General features: G+C 40.2%; 1 protein-coding gene across 3 annotated transcripts in view; it reads right to left on the bottom strand.

The window, feature by feature from the left end:
- Positions 1 to 2942: 2942 nt before the first annotated feature.
- PHKB (phosphorylase kinase regulatory subunit beta) overlaps positions 2943 to 24105 on the bottom strand; it is a 601073-nt gene continuing 579910 nt past the window's right edge. For 2 of the 3 annotated variants that reach the window (XM_029608471.1, XM_029608473.1), the window contains 5 exons: positions 15227 to 15361; positions 12853 to 12982; positions 10900 to 11007; positions 9536 to 9676; positions 4024 to 4161 (listed from right to left, as the gene is read on the bottom strand). In XM_029608471.1, coding sequence (XP_029464331.1) covers positions 4024 to 4161; positions 9536 to 9676; positions 10900 to 11007; positions 12853 to 12982; positions 15227 to 15361 — 652 coding nt within the window. Of the gene's footprint in view, positions 4162 to 9535; positions 9677 to 10899; positions 11008 to 12852; positions 12983 to 15226; positions 15362 to 24105 lie in introns of all 3 variants that reach the window. The other variant, XM_029608470.1, reaches the window with a different exon arrangement.

Here is a 24105-nt window from a genome sequence, read left to right as displayed (position 1 = left end):
TGGGAGGCTCTTATTCAGAACTTGAAGGTAGTATGGAGATCCATTGTTCATGAAGGATATTCGGTCTAGTGTGTATCTAGGGGATCTGAGAAGGCCTGGCGGAAAAGCCAGGTCTTTAGTTTTTTCCTAAATGTTAGGAGGCAGGGTTCCAGTCTAAGGTCCGATGGGATGTTGTTCCAGATAGTTGGGCCTGCTGTCGAGAAGGCTCGATCTTTGGTCGAGGTGAGGCGAGTGGCTTTTGTAGGTGGGGCCTGTAAGGTTCCTTTATGTATTTCTCTAGTCGGTCTGTTGGTGATATGGAGAGTGAGAGGGTATTTGAGGTCAAGATGCAGGTGATTGTAGATGGATTTGTGAATTAGTGTGAGTGATTTGTGGATGATTCTGTATTTCACCAGGAGCCAATGTAAGTTACGGAGGATGGGTGATATATGTTCTCCATGGTTGGTGTTGGTCAGAATTCTTGCTGTGGCGTTCTGTATCATTTGTAGAGGTTTGGTGGTTGAGCTGGGGAGACCCAAGAGGAGGGCACTGCAGTAGTCTATTTTAGCAAATATCAAGGCTTGCAGAACTGTCCTGAAGTCGTGGAAGAATAGTAGAGGTTTGAGTCTTTTTAGAACCTGGAGTCTGTAAAAACAATCTTTGGTTGTGGTGTTGATCATTTTCTTTAGGTTTAGGCGGTTGTCGAGTAGAACCCCGAGATCTCTTACATGGGTATGCGTGAGCTGGGTGTTGAGGATAGTCTGTGGGAGTGGGTTGTCTTGGTTGGAGGAGATGATGAGGAGTTCGGTCTTAGACGCGTTAAGAACCAAATTAAGACTGTTGAGAAGGTTGGTGATCAATTTTAGGCAGTTGTTCCAGTGTGTGAGTGATTTTGCGATGGATTCTGTTATCGGAATCAGAATTTGCACATCATCTGCGAATAGGTAATGTGCTAGGTTAAGGTCTGTTAGAAGCTGACAGAGGGGGAGGAGGTAGACGTTGAAGAGAGTGGGTGATAAAGAGGATCCTTGAAGTATGCCAAGTGAGGAACTTGTTGAGGGTGATTTTTTATTGTTAATTTTAACTTTGAAACTTCTATTACTAAGGAAAGATGTGAACCAGCTGAGGGCTGATCCAGATATACCTATGTCTGCTAGGCGAGTCAGGAGGATGGAGTGGTTGACGGTGTCGAATGCCGCCGAGATGTCTAGGAGTACTAGAAGGAAGGAGTAGCCCTTGTCTAATCCCATAATGATGTGGTCTGTTAATGATATGAGAAGCGTTTCTGTATTGTGAGATTTTCAAAATCCGTATTGGGATGGGTATAGGATATTGTGTTCTTCTAGATATTCTGAAAGCTGTGTATTAACCAATTTCTCTGTTAGTTTGGCTAGGAAAGGGAGATTTGAGATGGGGCGGAAGTTAGCAAGTTCTTTAGTGTCTAAGTTGTGTTTCTTGAGGAGTGGTTTAAGAGAAGCGGTTTTTAAGCTGTCTGGGTACCTCCCTTGGGTTAGCGAACAGTTATAATGTTTGCTAGAGGACCAGATATCCTGTTTGGAATTAGTAGCAGAAGTTTGGATGGAATGTTGTCCACTGGATGGCTAGAGGGTTTCTGTCTCTTGAGGAGGGATTAGATCTCACCGGGGGACGTTGGTTCGAAATTGTTGAGCTTGATTCCAGTGTGGGTGCGTGTGTTGGTGAATGTAAAGCAGGGGGTAGTCTTGGTAGGTAGGAGTGCCAGGGTTTTAGCAGTCTTCTGCTGAAGGAATGAAGCAAGCTCATTGGCCTTAGATTGTGCCTGATCATCAGGTATCGTTGGTGGGGATGACTTTGTGATTTGAGACACATAACAGAAAAGTGCCTTGGCGTCATATTGGAGATCATGGATTTTGTTTGCAAAGTATTCTCTTTTTGCCTTTAGAATTGAGGTTCTGTAATGATGTAAGGTTCCTTTGTATGTCGATAGTGTTGAAGGGTTTGGAGCTTTGCGCCATCTGTTTTCTTTGTGGCGTAGGACTTGTTTCATCCGTTTGAGCTCATTAGAGAACCAGGGTTGATTTCCTTTTTTTTCTGGGTTTATTGTTTTGGAGACTGCAGGGCATAAATTGTTTGCCACTGCTTCCGTAATGTTGTGTCATGAGAGTATGGCTGAGTCGGGGTTGGATAGATCCAGGTTTGCGAGTTCTTTCGCAAGATGGTCGCTGAGGGTCTCGGATGCACATGCTTTTCTGAAATGAATGGTAGAAGGGTGCTGCGGGCTGTGAGTCTGTTGTTTTGTGGAGACCTTGGTGGTTATCAGAAAGTGATCTGACCATGGGATTGGAGTACAAGAAGGTGCTGAAGAGCAGGCGAACTTCGAGTTGATAAAGATAAGGTCAAGCATGTGTCCTGCTTTGTGTGTTGGGTTGTTGACGATCTGCGTGAATCCCATTGCGTTGAGGGAGTTGAGGAGAGTTTCGCAATTGGTGGAGCGGGGTGAGGTGGTGTGCAAGATAAAATCTCCCATGATCATGGTAGGGAGGTCTGGATCGATATGCTTCACTATGGATTCAATGAGGGGAGAGGCGTCAGCTTCAAGTGATCCAGGCGGGGCATAGACTAGTAGTAGTTGGAGTTGTTGCGATTTGACTAAGCCCAGTTCCAGATTGGATTCTGACCTTATTGTATGCGGTGTAAGTCTGAGTTCTTTTAAATTGTAAAATTTAGTTTGTGTGAACCTATGAAGATCCTTTGTCAATATTCTCAGGACTGAAAATAAAAAGACACTTGCTTTTATCAAAGTTTTATTTTTACATTTATTCTTTGCAGGTAAAAGTCAAAAAAACAAAGTGAATTGTAATTTCTATAACTTAATAGTTATGGCAACAACAAAAAATATTTCCATTTCAGTATTTAGCTGCAAACAGTTTTGCATTTGTTTTCTAGGCTCTCGTTATGGTAAACTAAACATACGCTATGTATGAGAATATTGAAGCAAATGAAGTGAACTTTAAGCATGCAAGTTGATGCCTAACCTATAATTGGCTTATGAAAAAGTGAATACATGATTCAAACATTTTCTTTTTTTTTTTTAATCAGACTTTTACTTGTTTAGAAATGGCTTAATAGCTCATAGGTAAAATAAATAACAGGTAAGCTAAATTATTATTGTAGATATTACTATAGATGGGCACAAAAACTGCTGTTATGTATCACAATCATAAACTATGCTCAAAGCCCAGGTATTTTACCAGCAGCTGGGATTTTGTTAATTATAATCTCTTCCCTTCCTCCCTCACTCAAAAAAAAAAATATATAGGCATGGGAATCAGACAATTTTTATTTTAGCTAGACAATTCTTTACTGAAATGCGTGAATGAGAAGAAATTCAGATGGAAATTCTTGCAAAACACCAATGATTACAAATCAGCTGTTAAAGGGGGGAGGGGAGGTGTCAACTCCAGTCCTCAACAGCCATAAATATGCCTAGCTTTCAGGATATCCACAATGAATATGCAGGCTATAGATCTGCAAACAATCAAGGCAGTGCATGCAAATCTATCTTATGCATATTTATTGTGGACATCCTGAAAACATCTGTTTGTGGCTCTTGAGAACCGCAGTTGGGCACTCCTGAACTATTAGGTACAGTATGCATGGATCATTGATTTATCATCAACATCAATTCAGGCAATTTCATTTGCCTAGGAGAAGTCTCACTTCTGAGATATTTATTACCATGCTACAAATGCAATACATTTTTTAAATCCATGTGTAATTTATGCATTTAGCTGAAGATTATTTATTGCTGATGGCACTGCAACTCTTAAGAATACTTTTCTAAAATTCTTGAATAAATATATTTTATGCTGACAATTAATGAACTAATTTTAGCATTCCTTACATCCAGTAAGTATGGTGCTTTCACAGGAGCTTTTCCTCTGTGGAAAGAACTGGGATAAGACATTGCCTATGATTATTCTTTGGAAGACAAACTAAGCATTGCACCTAAATGAAATCCACTAAACCGCAAGGATGACTATTTTCTGTCCTCTTAGGCAAGATTCAGCTAACGGTGCAAGGGTCATCATTGCTTGGCTTGACTTCACCTTCCAGCAAAAAATTCATTACTGCCTTTGTCAAGTAGCTGCACGTTCCTCTTTTACCCAGTGGTGGAGTTTTGTAGAAGGAAGCCATGTCATCCTAAACAAATAAAGCATTGCACATTTTGTAAGAGTTTGATTCTCAAGAATCCAGTTTTATCAAAGATGAATAAGCTTGGGAAAACAGCTCTACAGATGGAAATGCTACTTTTAAATCCACCTTACGTAGTCATACTCCCTCTTGTTTTCTACGTCTTCTGGAAAATATCTACTTGACATTCCTTCTCTCAAAGTAATGCGCCTACTGGAGACATGAGAATGCTCTTTTTCTACCTATGGGCCTTTCCTGTGGAATTCCTTACCCTGCAACATCCACCTCACGAAAGGAATTTAAAAAACTTCTCAACACACATTTATTATGGCCTTTGCTGACATTGAATACAGTTTTGATGTCTCTCTTTTCATGCTTGATGATTTATCCCATTGATAAATTTCTTTAGTACACTTGATCTTGTTATATTTGTCTGCTTTATGATAATTGTGAATGTTTTATTGTACTCCAGCCCAGACTGTTCCTGGAGGGGTGGGTAATAAATACTTTTTTATTTTATTATGTATGTTATCTTGTAACCTGCCCCAAGCTTAGGAGGCCACAGATAAGAAATACTCCAAATAAATAAATAAAATTCTACCAGTTCACTTTAAGTGTTTCAATTTTTCAACAACTTTTAAGATATCAATTTCTTCCTGTGACTACCAAGAAATATTTAAAAAATGGTTTTAAAGATTAACACTTACAGCAATCATCTACAGAATGTGCATACATTCCAGAGTTCTAGTTTTATGATTATATTTTTTTGCCTTCAGTACATTTAGAAAACTGTCCCATGGAGTCACACAATGAGGATTCAAGAATATATAGAATACAAATATATAGAATACAAGGGAGAGTGGTAGAGTCCAAGCAAAATGGGCAACTAAACTTGCCAATCACTTCATATTTGAAGGTGCAATCCCACCATTCTAGAGTAAAAATGTACTATTTGGGGGTTTTTTTTTGCATTTTGTTTCTCAAAATTTTAACTACGTCCTCTATCTCAAAAAATGTCTATATGATCTCTCAAATACAAGAACTCTTGCAGTGAATTTCACACAGCAAACAAATTGCTCTTTGGTGATTCTATATGTGACAGTGGCTTCGCAACTCTCAGTAAGCTTCTCTCATGTGACAGTTGTGTTGAGAATTTTTGCATTTTTGAATCCTCCCCCATCTTTAGCCCATTCCCTTTTTGGGATGGGTCTTGCCTTTTCTATATTGAATGAGCATGTCTACAAGATAAAGATCATCTTGATTGAGGAGCTGGAGTGCTGGAACTGAGGAAAGTGTTTTTGGAGGTGGAGTTCCTGGTAGGCCTCACAGCTTACCAACTGAAGAGTTCTGTGTATTTTTATGATCTTGTCCAGTTTTCAACAGGTAGGCCAGTACTCCCTTGCTGGAAGGACTGGATTTCCAGTTACCTTGCCCTTGTAACCAGTTAACTGTGGGGACAGATACTACTGGCACCCAATTTTGAAGTAAGATGAAATTACTACTTACCCGATCATTTTCTTTCCTTGAATACAATCAGGCCAGTCTAGACAAGTCGATTATGCATACCAACAACAGATGGAAAAAGGGAACAGACTCACTAAAGTCATTCCTTATATACCTCTATGCTGACACCAGCCCGCCAGTATTCCTGTAACAAGCCAACTGAGGTCAACATTAATAGAACCATAATAGCAGTTATTATAATTACATTTATCATTATCATGGTTATCTTTAAACTAGTACACTTCCAGAAAAAACTATGGAAGAGGCAATGAATGAAGAGTATCCAATAGTAGCATAAGAAACCATAACACTTTCCAACAGTGCTTATGTACCTGTGAAAAACATTTTCTGCAAGGCATAGAGTGAACGAAGACACAGAAAATAGCAGTAGCGTATGGGAGGGTGCTGGATTGGTCTAATTGTATTCAAGGAAAGGAAAGTATCAGGCAAGTAATAATTTCACCTCCTTCTTCATCCAGTCAGACTAGTCCAGACAAATGGGATGTACCTAAGTACTCCCTAATAGGATGGGACACTTTTCAAGGCTGCCACAAAACTGCTGAGGCGACAGATACTACCTCTGCAACTCTGACAGACTGAAAGATCCAAAAAAGGGATGCAATATACACCAAGATGCTGCTCTACAGGATCTCCAAGAATAGACCCAATGCAACTCTGCTTATGAAGAAACCTAAGCCCTTGTGGAATAATCCCAAATCTAGTTTCGTAATGGAGTACCAGACTCCACATATTCCTCTGTAAACACCTCTTTAAGCCAGTGCTCACCCGTAACTCTAGTGGGTGCCTCACTTCTCCACACTCTACTGTACAGAACAAAAATTAGATTAGCTCTCCAGAAAAAAGCTAGAGATCTTGAGATTTTGTAAAAGATGTCACCTTATGTCCAAGAATCGAAGCAGCATGCATTCTTCCAAAAATGTCGACCTGTCAAACAAAGAGCAGGAACTTGACTGCTTAAAACAAATTCTGAAACTGCTTTCGATAGAAAGGAAGGAACCATACAAAGATAGACTCAGTTCTTGAAAACCATAAGGAAGCGTACATTAATAGGATGAACATCTTCAGAGTAAGCAATTTAGCAGAAATAGCCTTAAAAGGAACAAACTGTGATTCCACCAAGAAAGACAAAACTTATTTCTGGTCTAAGATGGAACTAAAATCCACAGATGGAACCAGAATCCACAGCAGAAGTCTTAATATGCTTAGGACCTTTCAAAACTCAAGAGGTATCCAGATGTCTTGCATATGCTTTCTATATTAATAGAGGGTCACCTTTGCACCAGGAGCACCTTCAGAGCCAATCCCTTAGAAAGGCATTCTTGCAAATATCCAGAATCAAGGGGATGAGGCACTTCCAGGTGCATCGCAATGCCCACACCACCAATCCTCAAAAAATTTCAATATGCACAGAGTCCAAGAAAATGGAAAACTTTCTAGTCATCAGGAGTGTAGCTACCACAGCTTGAGAATAGCCATTCCTTACTAAACATGCCCTTTAAAGGCCAAACCATAAGACAAATCGATCTGGATACTAGAAAAACATCAGACCCCAACACAGAAACATCTTGTGAAGCAGAAGGCCAGATGACTGCTGCATAGCTCCCCGAAAAACCAGTGTGCGAGAGGACTGAAAATTGGTTTTGGAAAGAAAATGACAATCTGTCCCAAATCCAGCAACTGCTTGCTGAGAAGCAGAAAGCTATCCTGAAAGGACTTTGCTCTAATCAGCCATTCAACCAAAGAAGGGTACAACAAAACCTATCTTTGTGTATGATTGCAACTAATACCACCATCACCTTGGAGAAGGTTCTTAGTTCTGTTGCTAGCCCAAAGGGTCACGCCTAAAACTGAAACAGTGACCTAACTCTGCAAATCTGAGGAATTGCCAGAGATCCTTCCAGACTGAAAAATGAAAGCAAACACCTGTTAGCTTCTAAGCGGTCAAATGCTCCCCTTTGTGAACCACCCTGAGCTCTGATCTTAAGATATGCATCCTAAAGCAGGCTACCTTCAAGAAGTCGGGGATCACACCAGGAAATAAAGTAAATGTAGTAAATGGAGACAATGGAGTAGTGTCCTCACTCTTCCTGGCTTCCTGGAATGGGAAGCTCAGCTTTCAATTCAAGGAGCTGCTGAAGAATAGGTCTTATGGCCTGGCCTGTCTTCCCACAGCCAAATGACAAGGAAAACCATAAAGGTGGTGGAATTACAATGGTTGAACTGTAGAATACAACCATTTCTTATTAACTCCTGGACCCATTGGTCTGCTGTAATTTGGGTCCATCTCTGAAAGAAAAGAGAAAATGGCAACCTATCTTTGTAATCTGAGATAGGATCTCCCAAACACTATTGCATTGCTCTGGAGAAGCCAGAGCCTGTCTTATTGCCCTTATCTTCTTTCACAGATGGAAAGGAAAATAACTCCATGTTGGAACCTTAGTTCAATCTTCCAAGAAACACGAGACCTTAAGAGTTGGTCCCATGCCTTTGCCAACCTTTCCAGCTCTTCACCTAACAAGAGTTGACTCTGAAAGGACAGCCTAGCCAAATCAGTCATAGAGATAGAGACTGCTGATCAGAGGCACCAACAGAGAAACCGCTGAACCATTATCATGAATGCTATTCCTCAGACCAAGGTGCACACCAGAGTGTGTCCTAACCCAGCTAGACAAAGAGTCCCTGGCTCTAATGGTGGGAAATACTGCTCCAAGTCTTCCTGGACAGTCTGCATCAGACATATTTCAGATTTTCCACAACAGAGACACACGCCATGATTGGAAAACCATGCACACAGCCCTAAGGCCTCTCTTTTTTTTTTTGTACAACATTATTAAAAGGTCTACCCTCAGAAAACAACATTCGTTGTTCTCCTGTGAATGCAAGCAGATCCTTCACAAACTTAATGGAGTCTACCAGGAACAAGGGAGGTTCTACCACTTAGTAACAGACCTAAACCTGCCAAATATACCAAATTGTCTGAAAAATTATCACCTAAATTTGCAATTTATAAACACCTAGGATCAGAAGTGCTAATTATACGGAGGCTGATATTCATCACTACTTAGCCAGCTTAGTAGTGACTTATCCGACTAAATGGGAGCCGCTGAATATCCAGCTATGTTCAGCAGCCACTACTAAACCGGATAAGTCACTTATCTAGCTAAATAGATAACCAGATGTCTAGTGGGCGGGCAATGGGCATAACAGGGCGGCACTACTTAGCTGGACTTATCCGGTTAAGTTAATCAGACAAGTTAGAGCAAGGCTCTAACTTGTCTGATTATAACTTATCCAGATAAGTTATATCTGGATAAGTTAGACTTGCTGTATGGAAGGTCTAACTCTGGGCTTCCCAAAATTGTTCTGGGGACCCCCCAGCCAGTCAGGTTTTCAGGATATCCTCAAGGAATATGTATGAGGTAAATTTGCATATCGTGAAGACTCAGTATATGCAAATTTATCTCATGCATATTCACTGTGGGAATCCTGAAAACCTGACTGGCTGTGGGGTCCCTAGGACAGGTTTGGGAAGCCCAGAGTTAGACCTTCCATACAGCAAGTCTAACTTATCCAGATATAACTTATCTGGCTAAGTAGTACCAAATGCAGGGATAACCGTGCTGCTGAATACCCCTTGTAAGTTAACCAGATAGGTCTTATTTACGTATTTGGATAACTCTCTATACCGAGGCCGAAATATTTTGTATTAGCGCTGAGTCTGGAAAATGTTAGCCACCTTCCTCAATCAGTACTGTAGTCTTACAGACCAAATGTCATTGTCTCCTGCAGCTTATCAATATTTTTGATCCCACTAATGCACACACTTAGCAAACTAAGCAAAGAATAAATACTGTCTCACCTGTTTTTCATCTCCTTTTAGCCTGCTCTGGTCTTTTTGGAAGTCAATGAATGCTTCCTTGACTAATTTATCCAAATCCACTTTTTCATGAAACTCCAGTTCAGGGTTTCTTTCCAAAATAATGGATACAACCATTAACAACTATTAAAAGAAGATAGTTCTTATCAGCATCAAAAAAACAAGGATTATTTAAAATAATACATTTCATATTCAGGTCATTTTATTTTTACATGAATCCTAACAGAGGGGAAGCTCCAGTCCCTGAGGGCCACTAACTGGTTTGATTTTCAGGATAACCCCAATAAATATGCATACAATTGAGGCAATATACATACAAATCTCTCATATGCATATCATTAGGGTTTTGCTGAAAACCTGACTTGTTGGTGGCCCTCAAGGGCCGGAGTTGCCCATCCCAATCTACAAATCCAGACTTAATGCAATGCATGGAATATTCACAAATGCATAAATATACATACATACACACATATACACATACACATGCATACATATACATTTATTTATTTTACTAATAACCATGGCTTTTCTCTGAAAAATGAAATGTGGTGATTATAGCTGTTCTTTATACTCTTTCTCCATATGGATAAAACAGAAATAGAAATAGGATCAATTTCAATTTGGATCACATCTTAATACAGAATAAATATCCTGTACTCAAAATGTTAGAGCAAAATACAATATCAAAACATAATTCAATAAATATCATACATATCAAATTCAACATCCATATAAACACATAAAACATTGTAGCAAAAATAAAATCTGTCTCTATAAAATATAAAAAAATACAATAATGCCCATATCTACCATAGTAACTTTCCCCAAACTCAAACTAATTAATTCCATTGATGGTAAAATGGGTTAAAAATCTACCCTATCACAATACAAGTTCTATAATCTCCATAAATTACATTATGTTATCATGCTAAATTCATAGTGAACTCCTATTTTATATTTACTGTAGAAGAAAATTTACTAAGGGATTAAAACTTTTATGCCGTCAGTATGAAGCCACCAATCATACGAGGCAATTTAGTCTTTGCCAGCAAACACTCAATATGCAGACATAATATTGGTCAGGGAAAAATTTGATATGGTCGCTAAATGATTATCATAATGACAGGATGAAAGCCTTAAGAAACAGAAGTAAACATAAAGAAAAATTTCCAAACTGCTAAAGTAATTTAGTTCTTCATCTTTCTGTTCTTTAGTTATTCCCACCGAATTTGTATCTTACAAGACTCTTTGACAGTTTTATAATTACTGTTGTCATTACAGCTGTCAGAGTTGGATCACTGAAACACATTAGTATTAATGCCAAATTCATCTGCTTTGTTGGGTACCTCGACAATGATTTGTCTGTACTCTGGCTGGGCGATATTCTGCAACATGTCCTCCACCAGAAGGGAAAAGTTCATCTCGTACATAGTCATATCAGACAAGGTTGGCTGCTGCATTGAGACAATATTAAATGGTAATTTAATACTCACAGTAATTATATCCTGCCTAAAACGTGTTTTCTTAGATTCACTGAACCAGAAATACAAAAAAAGCCCAAAAGTTTCATATATTTTTGTATTTTGTCTTCCAACCAAATTTATAAAGTTATATCAGGGCTAGGCAACTTTGATCTTTGAGTGCCACAAACAGGTCTGTTTCTCTTGTATGCACTACCTCCACTGCATGCAAATATATCTCAGGCATAGTCACTATGGATATCCTGAACTCCAGACCTGTTTGAGGCACTCAGGAACTGAAGTTACCTATCCCTGGTTTATATCAGTGTTTCCCAACTCTCTCCTGGAGGCGCTCCTAACCAGTTAGGTTTTTAAGATATCCACAATGAATATGCATGAGATAGATTTGCATACCCTGGGTCTACTGACCTTTCTACAGTTGCTATGATTCAAAATCTAAAAAACAGGGCTACTAAGAAAACAGACCTATACAAACAATAGCTTTCTTCTCAAACTATCTGCTCTACAGGATCAGACCTGAAGAATTACTAGTAGGACACAGCATCCAAGGGTAAGCACCACCATCATCAAGGGCTTTTCACGTGCACAGAATTGGGGAGACCCCTGGATGGATCACACCCTTATTCCATCACTGAAACTGGGACAAAAAAAAAAGCCACTTTTACAGGAACAGATCATCTACAACCTGGAGAGCAGCAGTAACAATTAGCTGGCTTTCAAACATAAAAGTATCTAGAAACCCCTTCTGTATAGCCAATTTAGAGGGCAAGTATGCCAGATTACAATCAAGAGATACAACACTATATGTATTGATTGCTGTAAAAACAATTTACTTAAATTAAGCATATATGGATTTTTGCAGAGATCTGCATAGCTACATTTTACTTAATACACATATAAAATGAAAAAAGATTTTCAGTGTGAATTTACTGTTCAGGATGCATTTTAATTAGCATATTAATAAAATTTTAAAAATATCATTTTGGGTGACTGATTATAATTATCATCATTTGATTTGTGCATTCCACAGTTCTTGTACCATAGTTCTGATGGGGGAGTTTTCTATTTCTTTTGTATTTTGGGATGTAATTATAATTTAAACATGGTCAAAGAAATACAATACATTTTCCAAACATTTTGAGGCCAATATTCAGACATAGCTTGCTTATCCAGCTAACTTTTCTGGGATATTCATGCTGAATATACTCAGTAAAGTTTAAAGTTAGATAAATAAGATATCCGGCTAAATTTAGACCTGTAAAACTGAAGTGATGAAAAGTATAAAAAGATGAGATTTGTACAATGTACTCTCAACCTAGCTTGATGCACTCTCTACCCAGCTGCTATCAAGCTAGGTCAAGAGATCAATGCACAAAGCTCACCTTTGTGTACCTTTCATCACTTCAAATCATATCAAATCTTCATTGATGGGTACTGTGCTGTTTTTACCTCTGATTGTCCATGTAAAACTGCCCCCCAAAACCTAGGCCACCACCAAAACCTCACCCCGAGTTACTAGTTGCCCCTCTTACAGTGGCATAAATAGTTTACTTATATGAGAACCTCTCTCTCTCTCTCTAGCCAGCAGCAGCCCGACATTTTTAGCAAAATGATGAATCTACTTTTAAATTAGCCGGATAAGTAGCTCTCCAGGATGCCTCCAGAATGCCTCTTTTTCATCCAGCTAGATTTTACCTGGCTAAAACCTAACTGGATAAGAGGTTGAATATACCAAAACTTGCCATTTAGATGGATAACTAAGTTTTACATCTAATAGCTTTTGAATATTTACCTCCATATGTCTAACAATTACTTTACCTGTGGTAAAAACTTTCCAGCTACTATTATGCCATTTGGTGTCCTCTCCAAAATCTGCCAGACCCTGTCATAGAAACCTGTGGAAGTTCGATTCAGGGAACCATCTATCTGGCGTTTATTAAGCCAACATCTGTCAACAAAAATGAAAATATGCTGCAGAGTTTCAAGACCATATCAGTTCTGAATGCAGGGGGAAAAAAAGCTTGCTTCATAGATTAAGGTAAAAAGGGCAATTGTGTTCTATGTAGTATCTTATGTAGAAGTAAAAACAGAAATATAAACCAAATTATAAAATGAACTGTACGCAGTGCTGTAAAAATAATCAGATGGTTATGGTTTCCTTGCCATCTAAATAATGAAGACAGATAGGCTAAAGGATTTGCTTAAGACCACTTAATAAGACAACAATAAGGGAGACTACTGGGATCTCTAGACTTATAGCTGTTCTGCCTTTCCAGCCCACAAAAAGGTATATCTGTAGGCAAAACAAAATATTTTTTTGTACAAGATACTACAACTAAGAGGTTGAGACTATGTATTAAGCAGGTCTATATTTCACATACTGAAATCATGTACAATGTATATAGCAAAAGATATAACTTGGGCCAAATATATTTGTCTAATATTATATGGTCCAATTAATATTAGACAAATTCTACAAGGAACTATAAATGTAAGATTGGGTACTCTTGGTATCTGGCTGTGCTGTTCACTCCAACAGTGGCCACTAGTTGGCAGTATCCTATTATTCTGTTAGGGGTCCCCAAACTCAAGCAGATTTTCAAGATTTCCATAATATGCATGAGTTCTATTTGCATACAATGGAAGCAGTGCATGCAAACAGATTTCAGGCATATTTATTGTGGAAATCCTGAAAACCCAACTGGGTTGCAGCCCTTGATGACTGAGTTTGGGGATCCCTTGCAATATATGACTTTTGACATCTTGTGGCCAATGCTGGTATTGCAACCTCGCGTATTTTCCTGGACAGACACAAAAGTATTTTCACGGTAGATTCGTCCTGAGATATGAGGGAGGGAGGGAGGTGAGGGGAAGAGAAATAAGGAGAAGATGGGAGGAGGTGGAAAAAAGGAAGTGATGGTGTTTGAATATAAATACTCATTTGACTACAGACTTTGCAGATTCAGCTAGCTATAAATATTGCTCTACAAAATTGTGCATTCTCTGTGGAAAGGAAGTGACATATCTTGCATAGTGCAATACATAATCAATGATTCAGAACTCACATTTTTACCTCAACAAAGCTTTCTACAGTATCTATTAACAAGATTGGAAGAGACATTTTCCAGCTCTACACAGTAGAATTTTAAGTACTAATACGTGCATCATTCTTGGAAGTAAGTACAAAAGATCTCATGCAACAAATACACTTTTAGTTTCTTCTGTCACATATATAGTCATATGTGCAATGGCTGCAGGAATATAACTGATCCGTTTCCCAGTTCCAGAAATAACTGATGTGAACAATAATGAACAGGAACTACAAGGAGTCAGGGCCAAGAACACCAGCCCTCAACTATGAGAGAAAATGATGGCTTGGAGTGCACTCACTATCATTAAAGCTGATGGCCATATTTATTTCTTCCTTTTTTTTTTGTACACATGCTACCTTGTATTTTAGTCAGGGGAAACTTATACCTTGTTTTTCTCTTGAAGTGTGACAGTTCTCCAGGCTAACTCAATGGCTCAGCTGTCTTTGAGCCTCTAGGAGTGGGGAAGGACTCCAGCAGGTATACCGGGTTACATAGGGAACCCCCAATCCGTGGCCACAGTCTGAGAACCGTGGTCATAATTGCCTGGCCAGGATGAAGAGAGTTAACGATGGTGGAGAATGCCTCTTATCGTCCGTCCCCCCCCCCCCCACCACATATACACTAAAAGGTATCTGAGGATTTTCAAGACAGCCCAAGGAGTGAGAGCAGAGACAAGGAAAGAAACTTGGTCTCCAATATAGCAGTACTGGGCCATCTGTCTATCCCCAGAATGTCATTTTAAAATGTAAAAGAGGAGGAGCAAAAAAAGAGCAGAAATTAGTCGTTTGTTTTACACTTTCCTTGACTTTTTTTTTTTTTTTTAAAGAAGTCCTGCCCCTCAAAGTCCTGTTGGTAGATTTGTTTTACAACTGATAGAAAGATCCTAAAACACAAGGAGGAGTGAGAAAGTCCTGAGCAAATCAATTATATTCTGTTCCTTCCACTGTCATCTGTGTTCACTTCTCTGTCTGAGCCTTCACTGGCAGCAAAATGCAGCATGCAAATGACTTTTTGCAAACCAGAGATTGTGTGTAGAAACCCCAGTGCGTTTCTAAATCCAGGGCAGGTGCCAGAAAGGCAGGCAGGTTGGCTCTGATTACCTCCCTTGCTGCTGAGGCTGGAGAATATCCAGGAGAAGCTGTTTAACTTCGCTGGGCGACAGCTGGAACAGGTCCCGGGCCGGCAGGTCCCCTGCACGGATCTTCAGCTCATACTTCATAGCGTGGATAATCCATCTGAAGTACAAAGGCAAACACGTACCCAATAAGGCTCATTAAAAATGGCCGCCTTTGAGCTGAGGTACAATGGTTACTTTAGCTCTAATTCTCCCCACCTAGAGAAAATACATCTTAAGACTAAGAATGAACAGGGCTCTCTAGATTGGAAAACATTGGGAAAAAAAAGAAAACCATAATTGCAAACCCAAAAAGAATTAGATGGAACACCCCCCTCCCTCAGAATATAACCAATCCTGCAGGTTGATTCTTTTTTAATAAATTTCTAGTGCACTGTTTCAATAGGAGCATTACTATACTTCAGCGGTATAGAATATCGACTCTGCAATATGTCCGCATGCTAATATTTCCAGCACGTGGCATAGGATTTTATATATTCGATGTACAATAAAAACACAATCAAGCGTACACATTTATTTTAGGAAACGAGATGTGAAATGACACCACCGGGAACGTGACATTATGGGGGGCCGATTCCAAAAGCTGCCGCACTGTTTTTATGTGAACGTCGTACATGATTTAACCTTGGGTCCCAATTTCATTCACAAGACCTATGATAAAAATTAACGCACATTTAAAACAGTAATGCGGCCTCGTGACTCAACAACCCCTCTGTAAAGTATTCACATGATCCATCATCCAAAGGAAACCATTAACTAGGTTTGGTTTGCATATATTCAAATAGTGATGTCAGCCCTAGCAACAGGGTTCTCATTCTGGAGGGAGTGGGGGCTTGATTGCCTTTTTATCATTTTAATCAGGGGAAACTTATCTTATTTTTCTCTTGACGTGTGACAGTTCTCCAGGCTAACTCAATGGCTCAGCTGTCTTTGAGCCTCTAGAAATGGGGAAGGACTCCAGCACGGCGCAGGTATACCGGGTTACATAGGGAACCCAATATACGCAAGAGATGGATTTAAAGAAAAAAAAAAGCAGGATGGCTCAACTCCACTGCACAAATTTTCAGCTGTGACTTCAATGGCGATAAATCACAGGAAGAGAGTTTATAAGATTAAGGGTAAAACACTGCAAATATTTATATTATGTTTTATTTCTCATAGTTGATGGCCAACTAGAGAATGATCTTTGCAAACATCTTTTCAGTTTTCGCAAAGTAACACTTCTTTAAGTTGCGACATCCTATAGAGTGAATTTAGATGGCAATCAGGCATGTTGAACATGATCAACCATTTGAAGATTCCTTTATTTTACAAACTGCAGCTTTAGGTCACTTGGAAGTGTCATGATTACAACAAAAACCAGGGGCCACCTGGCGGCTCAGCAGTACTGCTGTGCACTGCCTGAGGAGAACCGGACTGGAGACCCAGGTCAGGCCTTCCACCACGTGCCCCTCCCCCCCTCAGGCTAGCCGGAAAAAGCAGTCCCTGGGTGAGGGAGACCCAATCACTGCTCAAGGGCCACACCTAGTGGCTGGATTAGGGCCCCCCGACTGCTAAGGTCTGGAAGGAGCCCTGGTACACGGCACCCGGCTGAGGACTGGGACTGCAATGACTGAGCCGAATGTGTTGGGGAGGAGATAGGAAATGAAGGGTCATAGCGCCAGATCCCTACCTCAGCTCCGACTGAGCTAGAAACCCAAAAGGGGCAGGAGGAAACATCAGGACCCCGCCCTCCTCCTAAAGAGATTAACCTTTCATTTTTATGTGCAGATTGTACAGTTTACTAACTTCTGTTAACATAGGCATCTCGCACCCTTGGGTCCCGCCCACTTCCCCGTCCCCTGAATCAAGCCCCCCCCCCCCCCCAGCCACAAATTGACAGCCACACTTGATTTTTGGAAAAAAAAAACAAAAAACCAGGCCGCAGCTTTTATTAAACCTCAACATAACAACAACCAATACCCGAGTCGCCCCCCTGGTGTGTTTTCAAATATCAGAATTCCCGGACTTCGTTCTGGCGTCCGCCCTAGTAAGCTAGTCTGCCAACATCATTCGGCCCCTGCCGTGTTTCCAAGCTGGGGGTCCCTACTCCCGGGGCCGCCCACACCCCTTACTATTCCGTCCTTCCAGGACCTCCATTGTCCACACCATATCCTCTATGGCCATGTTAGGTCATCGACTCGGGTACCCCCGCCCCCAACTGCGACAATTGTACATGTTTTATATCAGCTTGCTAACATTCTCATCTGACTACCAGCACATCCTTTTTCTTATCATTCCTCCTCATCTCCATTGGGTGGGTGGGAACGCGGGCACCGGCTTGCAAAGGGGGCGAGCCCGGGGCCCGCCGAGGCTTTTGATGGCGCCAGTCTCGCGATACGCGAGGCTGGTGCCATCATGACGCGGCCGCGTCGATGTGGCCTCCCCGAGCCCTCCCCCCCCTCCCATCGCTCACCCGGGCCGCCCGCCACGTTCCCGGATGAGACGGGCGGCGCGGCCAGAAGAGACGGGGAAGTAGGACCTTTGGGCGATCGCCATGTTAACGGGGGTCCTCCCCGCACATGGTGTGTCGACCCTGTCCATATATCTTTTCAACTCAACTATTAGGAGTTACCTTTCTGTTGCAATGCGTGCCACACATATGGAATGCTAATTGGTCTTCAAGATGTTCTACCGTATGGACCAAAGTAACAGAACCCTTATAACAACATAAAACTTCAGAATACCAAATAGACTTCTTAGGTGATTGTACATTTCATTTTTTAAAATATATGAACTACTCATTTACATAGACAGAAATCAATGCTTTGTATTGCTGACCTTGGAGTATATCTTGGTAATTTAATGCTATTTTACTTCCTATCATATGCATCTAGAAATGAAAAGGCAAAAAAAAACCCAGCATGCATTAAGATTTTGAGCTAGTCACAAATAAACCTTCAAGATGTATTACTGTGTGAGCACAGAAATTCTCTACCAAGTGGATACAGACACATCTATCTCCAGGTAAGGAAACATCTGCTTATTCTTTCAGATTATATCGTGGCCAATCTGCTGTGACAAAGTGCAAACCAGTAGTCACATACATGAGCACATATCATGTAACAAGGGCAATGCGTCTCAAATCCCTACTGCTATTAACTCCATGGGCCTTATTTATTTCAAGTTTTTCCCACAGGCAGGAAATAGGAGTAAAGTTACGTGGGCAGTGGCTGCCAAGCAAGTTAATATTAAGGGTTGCCATGGAGCGGGCAGTCGGCACAACGTGGATATATTTGTTCCCGCATTCTTAATTATAAATATTTGATATTCTGCCTTTACCTAAAGGTAAGCTCAAAGATGAAACGAAGAACAATATCCACACGAGTAATGCAGTTATAGGTACCAGGGTATAGATAATGCATGCTAGTAGAAGGAAAGGGCTACAATGGGTAGCAATAGAGCAATGGAAATATGGACGTAGGTACATTGGGGGTGTGTGTGTGTGTATATATATATATATATATATATATCTATCTATATATATCTATCTATATATATATATATATGTTTTTCTGCCTACTTTCCAGGTTCTTCTATTTGTGCATGTTGCTAGGGTCTGGGAGAATATCAATGATGTACTAATGATGTGTGCGCTCTTTGCCTGCATTCCTGAGGCTACACTTCGGTTTTGGTGCACTTTTTCAACCTGCAACAAACAAACACCGTTTTTTCATATTTCCACCTGCACTGAGTGCATCTACTATGTTATCCAAGACTATTAAAATAGGACAATGCCCATTTATTAAATCAAGGCCCCCATCTGTTCATCTACAATTCATTTCAATTAACCCTATTTCCCTCAGGTAAAAGGAACTTGAAGGAAACAGGTCCTCTCCGTGTAAGCTCCCATGAAAGGTACACCTGCATCTTACCAGTATGGAAGACAAAGAACTCAATATTAAAAAGGCGTTTAAGAGCTTGATTTACAAAGACCTTTCTTGGTTTCTGTCTCTGGCAAAAGGTTTTGATGAGTCAGATCCTTAAACACCTTATTTTAATCATGTTGAGCCTCTTCAGTATTTTTAGTGTTGAATTCCCAGTGTTCCGCATTTATAGGGTGAGGTGCACTCCAGAGTCTGAGACTCACTCAGCCCTACTAATAATAAATGTTGCCTTTAACAAACATGCTTCGAAGGCACTCGGTGTGAAAATCAGATTATATTTGTGGAACGTAACAGAATATTAAATCTGCAAAGAACTGGGAAATTGCTAATCCGGTACAGAGAGAGATCATCTGCTCAGTGAAGCTCAGCTGGACTCAGTCACCTGATCTTTAACTACACAAATTACACACACACAAGAGCTGCTGATTGCTGTTTAATTAACCTCGGCATAATTTTACAACTGATATCTCTCAACTAAATTTTGCACAATAACTTGTGACTGATTCAGAATTCATGTCTGTAGCTAATTAGGAAAATGGTAATACTATACCATAGCTCGATAAAAAACAATGAGAACGCACAAGCTCTTCTCTTTATGCATGTCATACTAGCCCTGCGCCTGGAGTCATGCTACCTTAAGATCAGGGAAAAAAAATTCAAGACATGGCTTTTCAGCCAGGCCTTCCCCTAGGATCCACATCTTTGGCTCAACTAACAGAAGCCTCTAACAAAGGACTGTGTTATACACAACAGGGCCAGAACTGGGCTTTGAAACCATTCACAAATGGAAATTTCCTATACTGGATCCCAATGCTTCATTAATTGCAAACTCTGATTTACCTATGTAAGCTGCTCTATTGCCTCTGTTCATTTAAATTTATTGTAACCCGCCTTGAGACCAACTCTGTGAAAAGGCGGAATATGAAATGTCCACAAATATTGTTTATACTTGCAGTCCCAAGTGCAATCATTCGCAATTTCAAATATTTATTTATTTATTATTTATAGATTTTCTATACCGGGGTACGTAAGTATCACCACCTCGGTTTACATTCAAACAGTAATTCAGCATTGCGCTTTACAATATAACATAGTAACTGAACAAATACAATACAATGTATAACTTTGTATTAATAGAATATAAGCAATATATGAGAGACTGTGGAAATTAGGAAATAAATAAATAAATAAATCTCTAATGGATTTTAAGCACGCTTGGGATGGATTTAGAGAGTAGCAATAGAAAACAAAAAGGGTTGACTGGTCATGTGACATGAAGTGAGAGTGGGAGTGTGTGTGTCTGTGTGCGTGTGGTCGGGAGTGAGGGGAGTTTGGGGGAGGTGGAGCTACTGGTGCTGGGTTGCATATGGGAATTTATGTGCATGCCTATCGAAAGTGGACGAATCTCAACTGGGCAGACTGGAGGGGGGTTACTTTAGTATTTCTCTGCCATTGTTTACTATGTAAAACCAATGTACACCATAGTTTGAAAAAAAACCAAAACAGTTTGGAAGTGTTAATTATCCACAGTTAAATCCAAGTGCCAACATGCAAAAGATTATCATGGAAACTCTGAAGCTTCAACAAAGTCCGTTATTTAAGGGCCACCTGACGTTTGTTTCTGTTTTGTTTTTTTTTTATCCTGGTTTGAAACACAGTTTAGCACTTCCAGATTCTTATGCACAAGCAGATAAAAGAATAATCAAATGCTGTAAGAGAGCTATTTGAAGATCCTTTCCTAGGTGGCAATAAACAAAATCCTAAAAGGAAAGGATTTATTTGGCTGGCTTAACTATCTAAAACTACTGTACATACAGACTGTATCAACTTCAAAAACTGCTACTCTAATGACTGCTGGAACTTGGAACGAACTATCACCTTCATCTTAATAATGTTGCTTTCGGTCACTTGCTGGCACCAAAACATCTCATCTCAGGCTCTGCAAGCGCAATTTAAATTGGCATATGGCACTGCCTTAGCAAATTGTCTCCATTATCCATTTAGTCAGGATGAAAGCATAGCTTCCATGAGCTCCTCTGAAACACAAAGCCTACCCTCTCCTAGTCATAAGACGAGAGCTTACAATGGAAAAGGGAACGGATAGGGTCATCTTATTGCCTAAGAAAGCTAAGTCACTGGCTGTTCAGCAGCAAGACAACCATCACTTAAGGTCAACTATGCCACTCCAGTCCTGAAAATTCTTACTCTCGATACAACGGAGTCTTAATTCTGAAATAAAACTCCGGTATGATTTGCCAGTTCATGGACTAGGAATACAAATTTTTATGAGAAAACCATTTGAATGCATCAAAAGTTGGATCACTTTTCATAAGTACACAGATCAACCAATACAGTAACAGAGCAGCAGAATGACATAAACATGACTTTACATGCATATTGCTTAACACCATAATCGTGAAACCAATCCTAAGGATAAAAGGTTCCATAAACACTTGTCTATAGAGCACTAAAATTAAAATCTGCCTTCAAGAGGCAATTTTGACTTTGAAAATGTCTTGCCCAACAGGGCCTACAACAGATGCAAACTCCACACTGGGAAGTAAGTGCAGGGAGTTAAAAATAAACTCCCCATGTGTACTTTGCCAGGGTAGTCCTGGAGGCCACAAGGCCCCATCCCTTTCTCCTATGCCGGGGGGGGGGGGGGGGGGGGCTGGGTAATTTTCAGAATGTGTGTTTCCACCAATAAACACCCGTTTATCCTATATGTTGAGTTAAGCTGTTTGCCTGTTGCATGAGCTTCTCATTGAAAGTATTTCTTAGAACATCCTAGATCTGCAACCCAACTAATGCTTAATTGCTAGTTTAATGGTGCTGGGAGTCAATGAGATGGACAGATAGAGGTCTTTTCTGGACCAGGCTGTTTTCATCTGTTCCTTTATACTTTCAAGTAAGTTGGAACCAAGGCTGGGATCTGATGACATAAGCAGTCATTCGCAACTACCCGGGATTTTTTTCCCTATTTTATACTCCCTCAAGTCACCGCAGTTAGAGTCCTTAGCTGGAGACCACAGAACAGGGCCCTAAATGCAGCCACTAGCCGTTACCATTGCATAATTTCTATGACACATTCCCTTATAGGGACTGTGAAAGCTGCCCATGCAGATCCCCAGCTGATCCAGGGAGCAGAAGACCTGAGTGGAGAATCAGATCCAGGTTCCTCCACATGGCCACTGAGCCGGCTCCACTTTCTCTCCCCTGAGCCAGAAGAATGTGAAACTGAGGGATACCATCTTCCACATGATGTACCTGAACACTTAAATAACGGTAAGATTAAGCCAGGTGAGCCCATATTTTTTGCATGGCATAGTAACTCTCACTATCAACCGATATGACGATTAAGGAATAGGGAAGCATCCACGTCCATCTTGATATCCACTTATAAGAACATAAATTGCCAAGCTGGATCAGACCAAGGGTCCATCAAGCCCAGCATCCTGTTTCAAACAGAGGCCAAACCAGGCCACAAGAACCTTGCAATTACCCAAACACTAAGAAGATCCCATGCTACTGTCACAATTAATAGCAGTGGCTATTACCTAAGTAAACTTGATTAATAGCCGTTAATGGATTTCTCCTCCAAGAATTTATCCAAACCATTTTTGAACCCAGCTACACTAACTGCACTAACCACATCCTCTGGAAACAAATTCCAGAGCTTCATTGTGCATTGAGTGAAAAAGAATTTTCTCCAATTAGTCTTAAATGTGCTACTTGCTAACTTCATGGAATGCCGCCTAGTCCTTCTATTATCCGAAAGTGTAAATAACCGATTCACATCTTCTCGTTCAAGATCTCTCATGATCTTAAAGACCTCTAACATACCCCCAACTCAGCCATCTCCTTTACAAGCTGAACAGGCCTAACCTCTTCAGCTTTTCCTTACAGGGAGCTGTTCCATCCCCTTTATCATTTTGGTTGCTCTTCTCTGTACCTTCTCTATCGCAACTATATCTTTTTTGAGATGCGGCAACCAGAATTGTACACAGTATTCAAGGTGCAGTCTCACCATGGAGCGATACAGAGGCATTATGACATTTTCCGTTTTATTAACCATTCCCTTCCTAATAATTCCTAACATTCTGTTTGCTTTTTTGACTGCTGCAGCACATTGCTCCGGCGATTTTAAAGTATTATCCACTATGATGCCTAGATCTTTTTCCTGGGTGGTAGTTCCTAATATGGAACCTAACATCGTGTAACTACAGCAAGGGTTATTTTTCCCTATATGCAACATCTTGCACTTGTCCACATTAAATTTCATCTGCTATATGGATGCCTAATCTTCCAGTCTTGCAAGGTCCTCCTGTAATGTATCAGAATCCGCTTGTGATTGAATAATTTTGTATCGTCTGCAAATTTGATAACCTCACTCGTATTCCTTTCCAGATCATTTTAATATATATATATATTGAAAAGCACTGGTCCAAGTACAGATTCCTGAGGCACTCCACTGCTTACCGTTTTCCACTGAGAAAATTGACCATTTAATCCCACTCTCTGTTTCCTGTCTTTTAACTGGTTTGTAATCCACAAAAGGACATAGCCTCCTATCCCATGACTTTTTAGTTTTCTTAAAAGCTTCTCATGAGGAACTTTGTCAAACAACTTCTGAAAATCCAAATACACTACATCTACTGGTTCACTTTTATTCATGTTTATTAACCCCTTCAAAAAATGAAAAATTGTTAGGAAAGACTTCCCTTGGGTAAATCCTTGTTGACTGTGGCCCATTAAACCATGTCTTTCTATATGCTCTACGATTTTGATCTTTAGAATAGTTTCCACTATTTTTCCCGGCACTGAAGTCAGGCTCACTGGTCTATAGTTTCCCGGATCGCCCCTGGAGCCCTTTTTAAATATTGGGGTTAAGTTGGCCACCCTCCATTCTTCAGGTACA

Source organism: Rhinatrema bivittatum, chromosome 7 (genome assembly GCF_901001135.1).
Source record: "Rhinatrema bivittatum chromosome 7, aRhiBiv1.1, whole genome shotgun sequence".
NCBI classification, from domain to species: Eukaryota; Metazoa; Chordata; class Amphibia; order Gymnophiona; family Rhinatrematidae; genus Rhinatrema; species Rhinatrema bivittatum.
The sequence above is the reverse complement of the archived record's forward strand: the minus strand, read 5'-3'. Positions and strand labels throughout refer to the sequence as shown.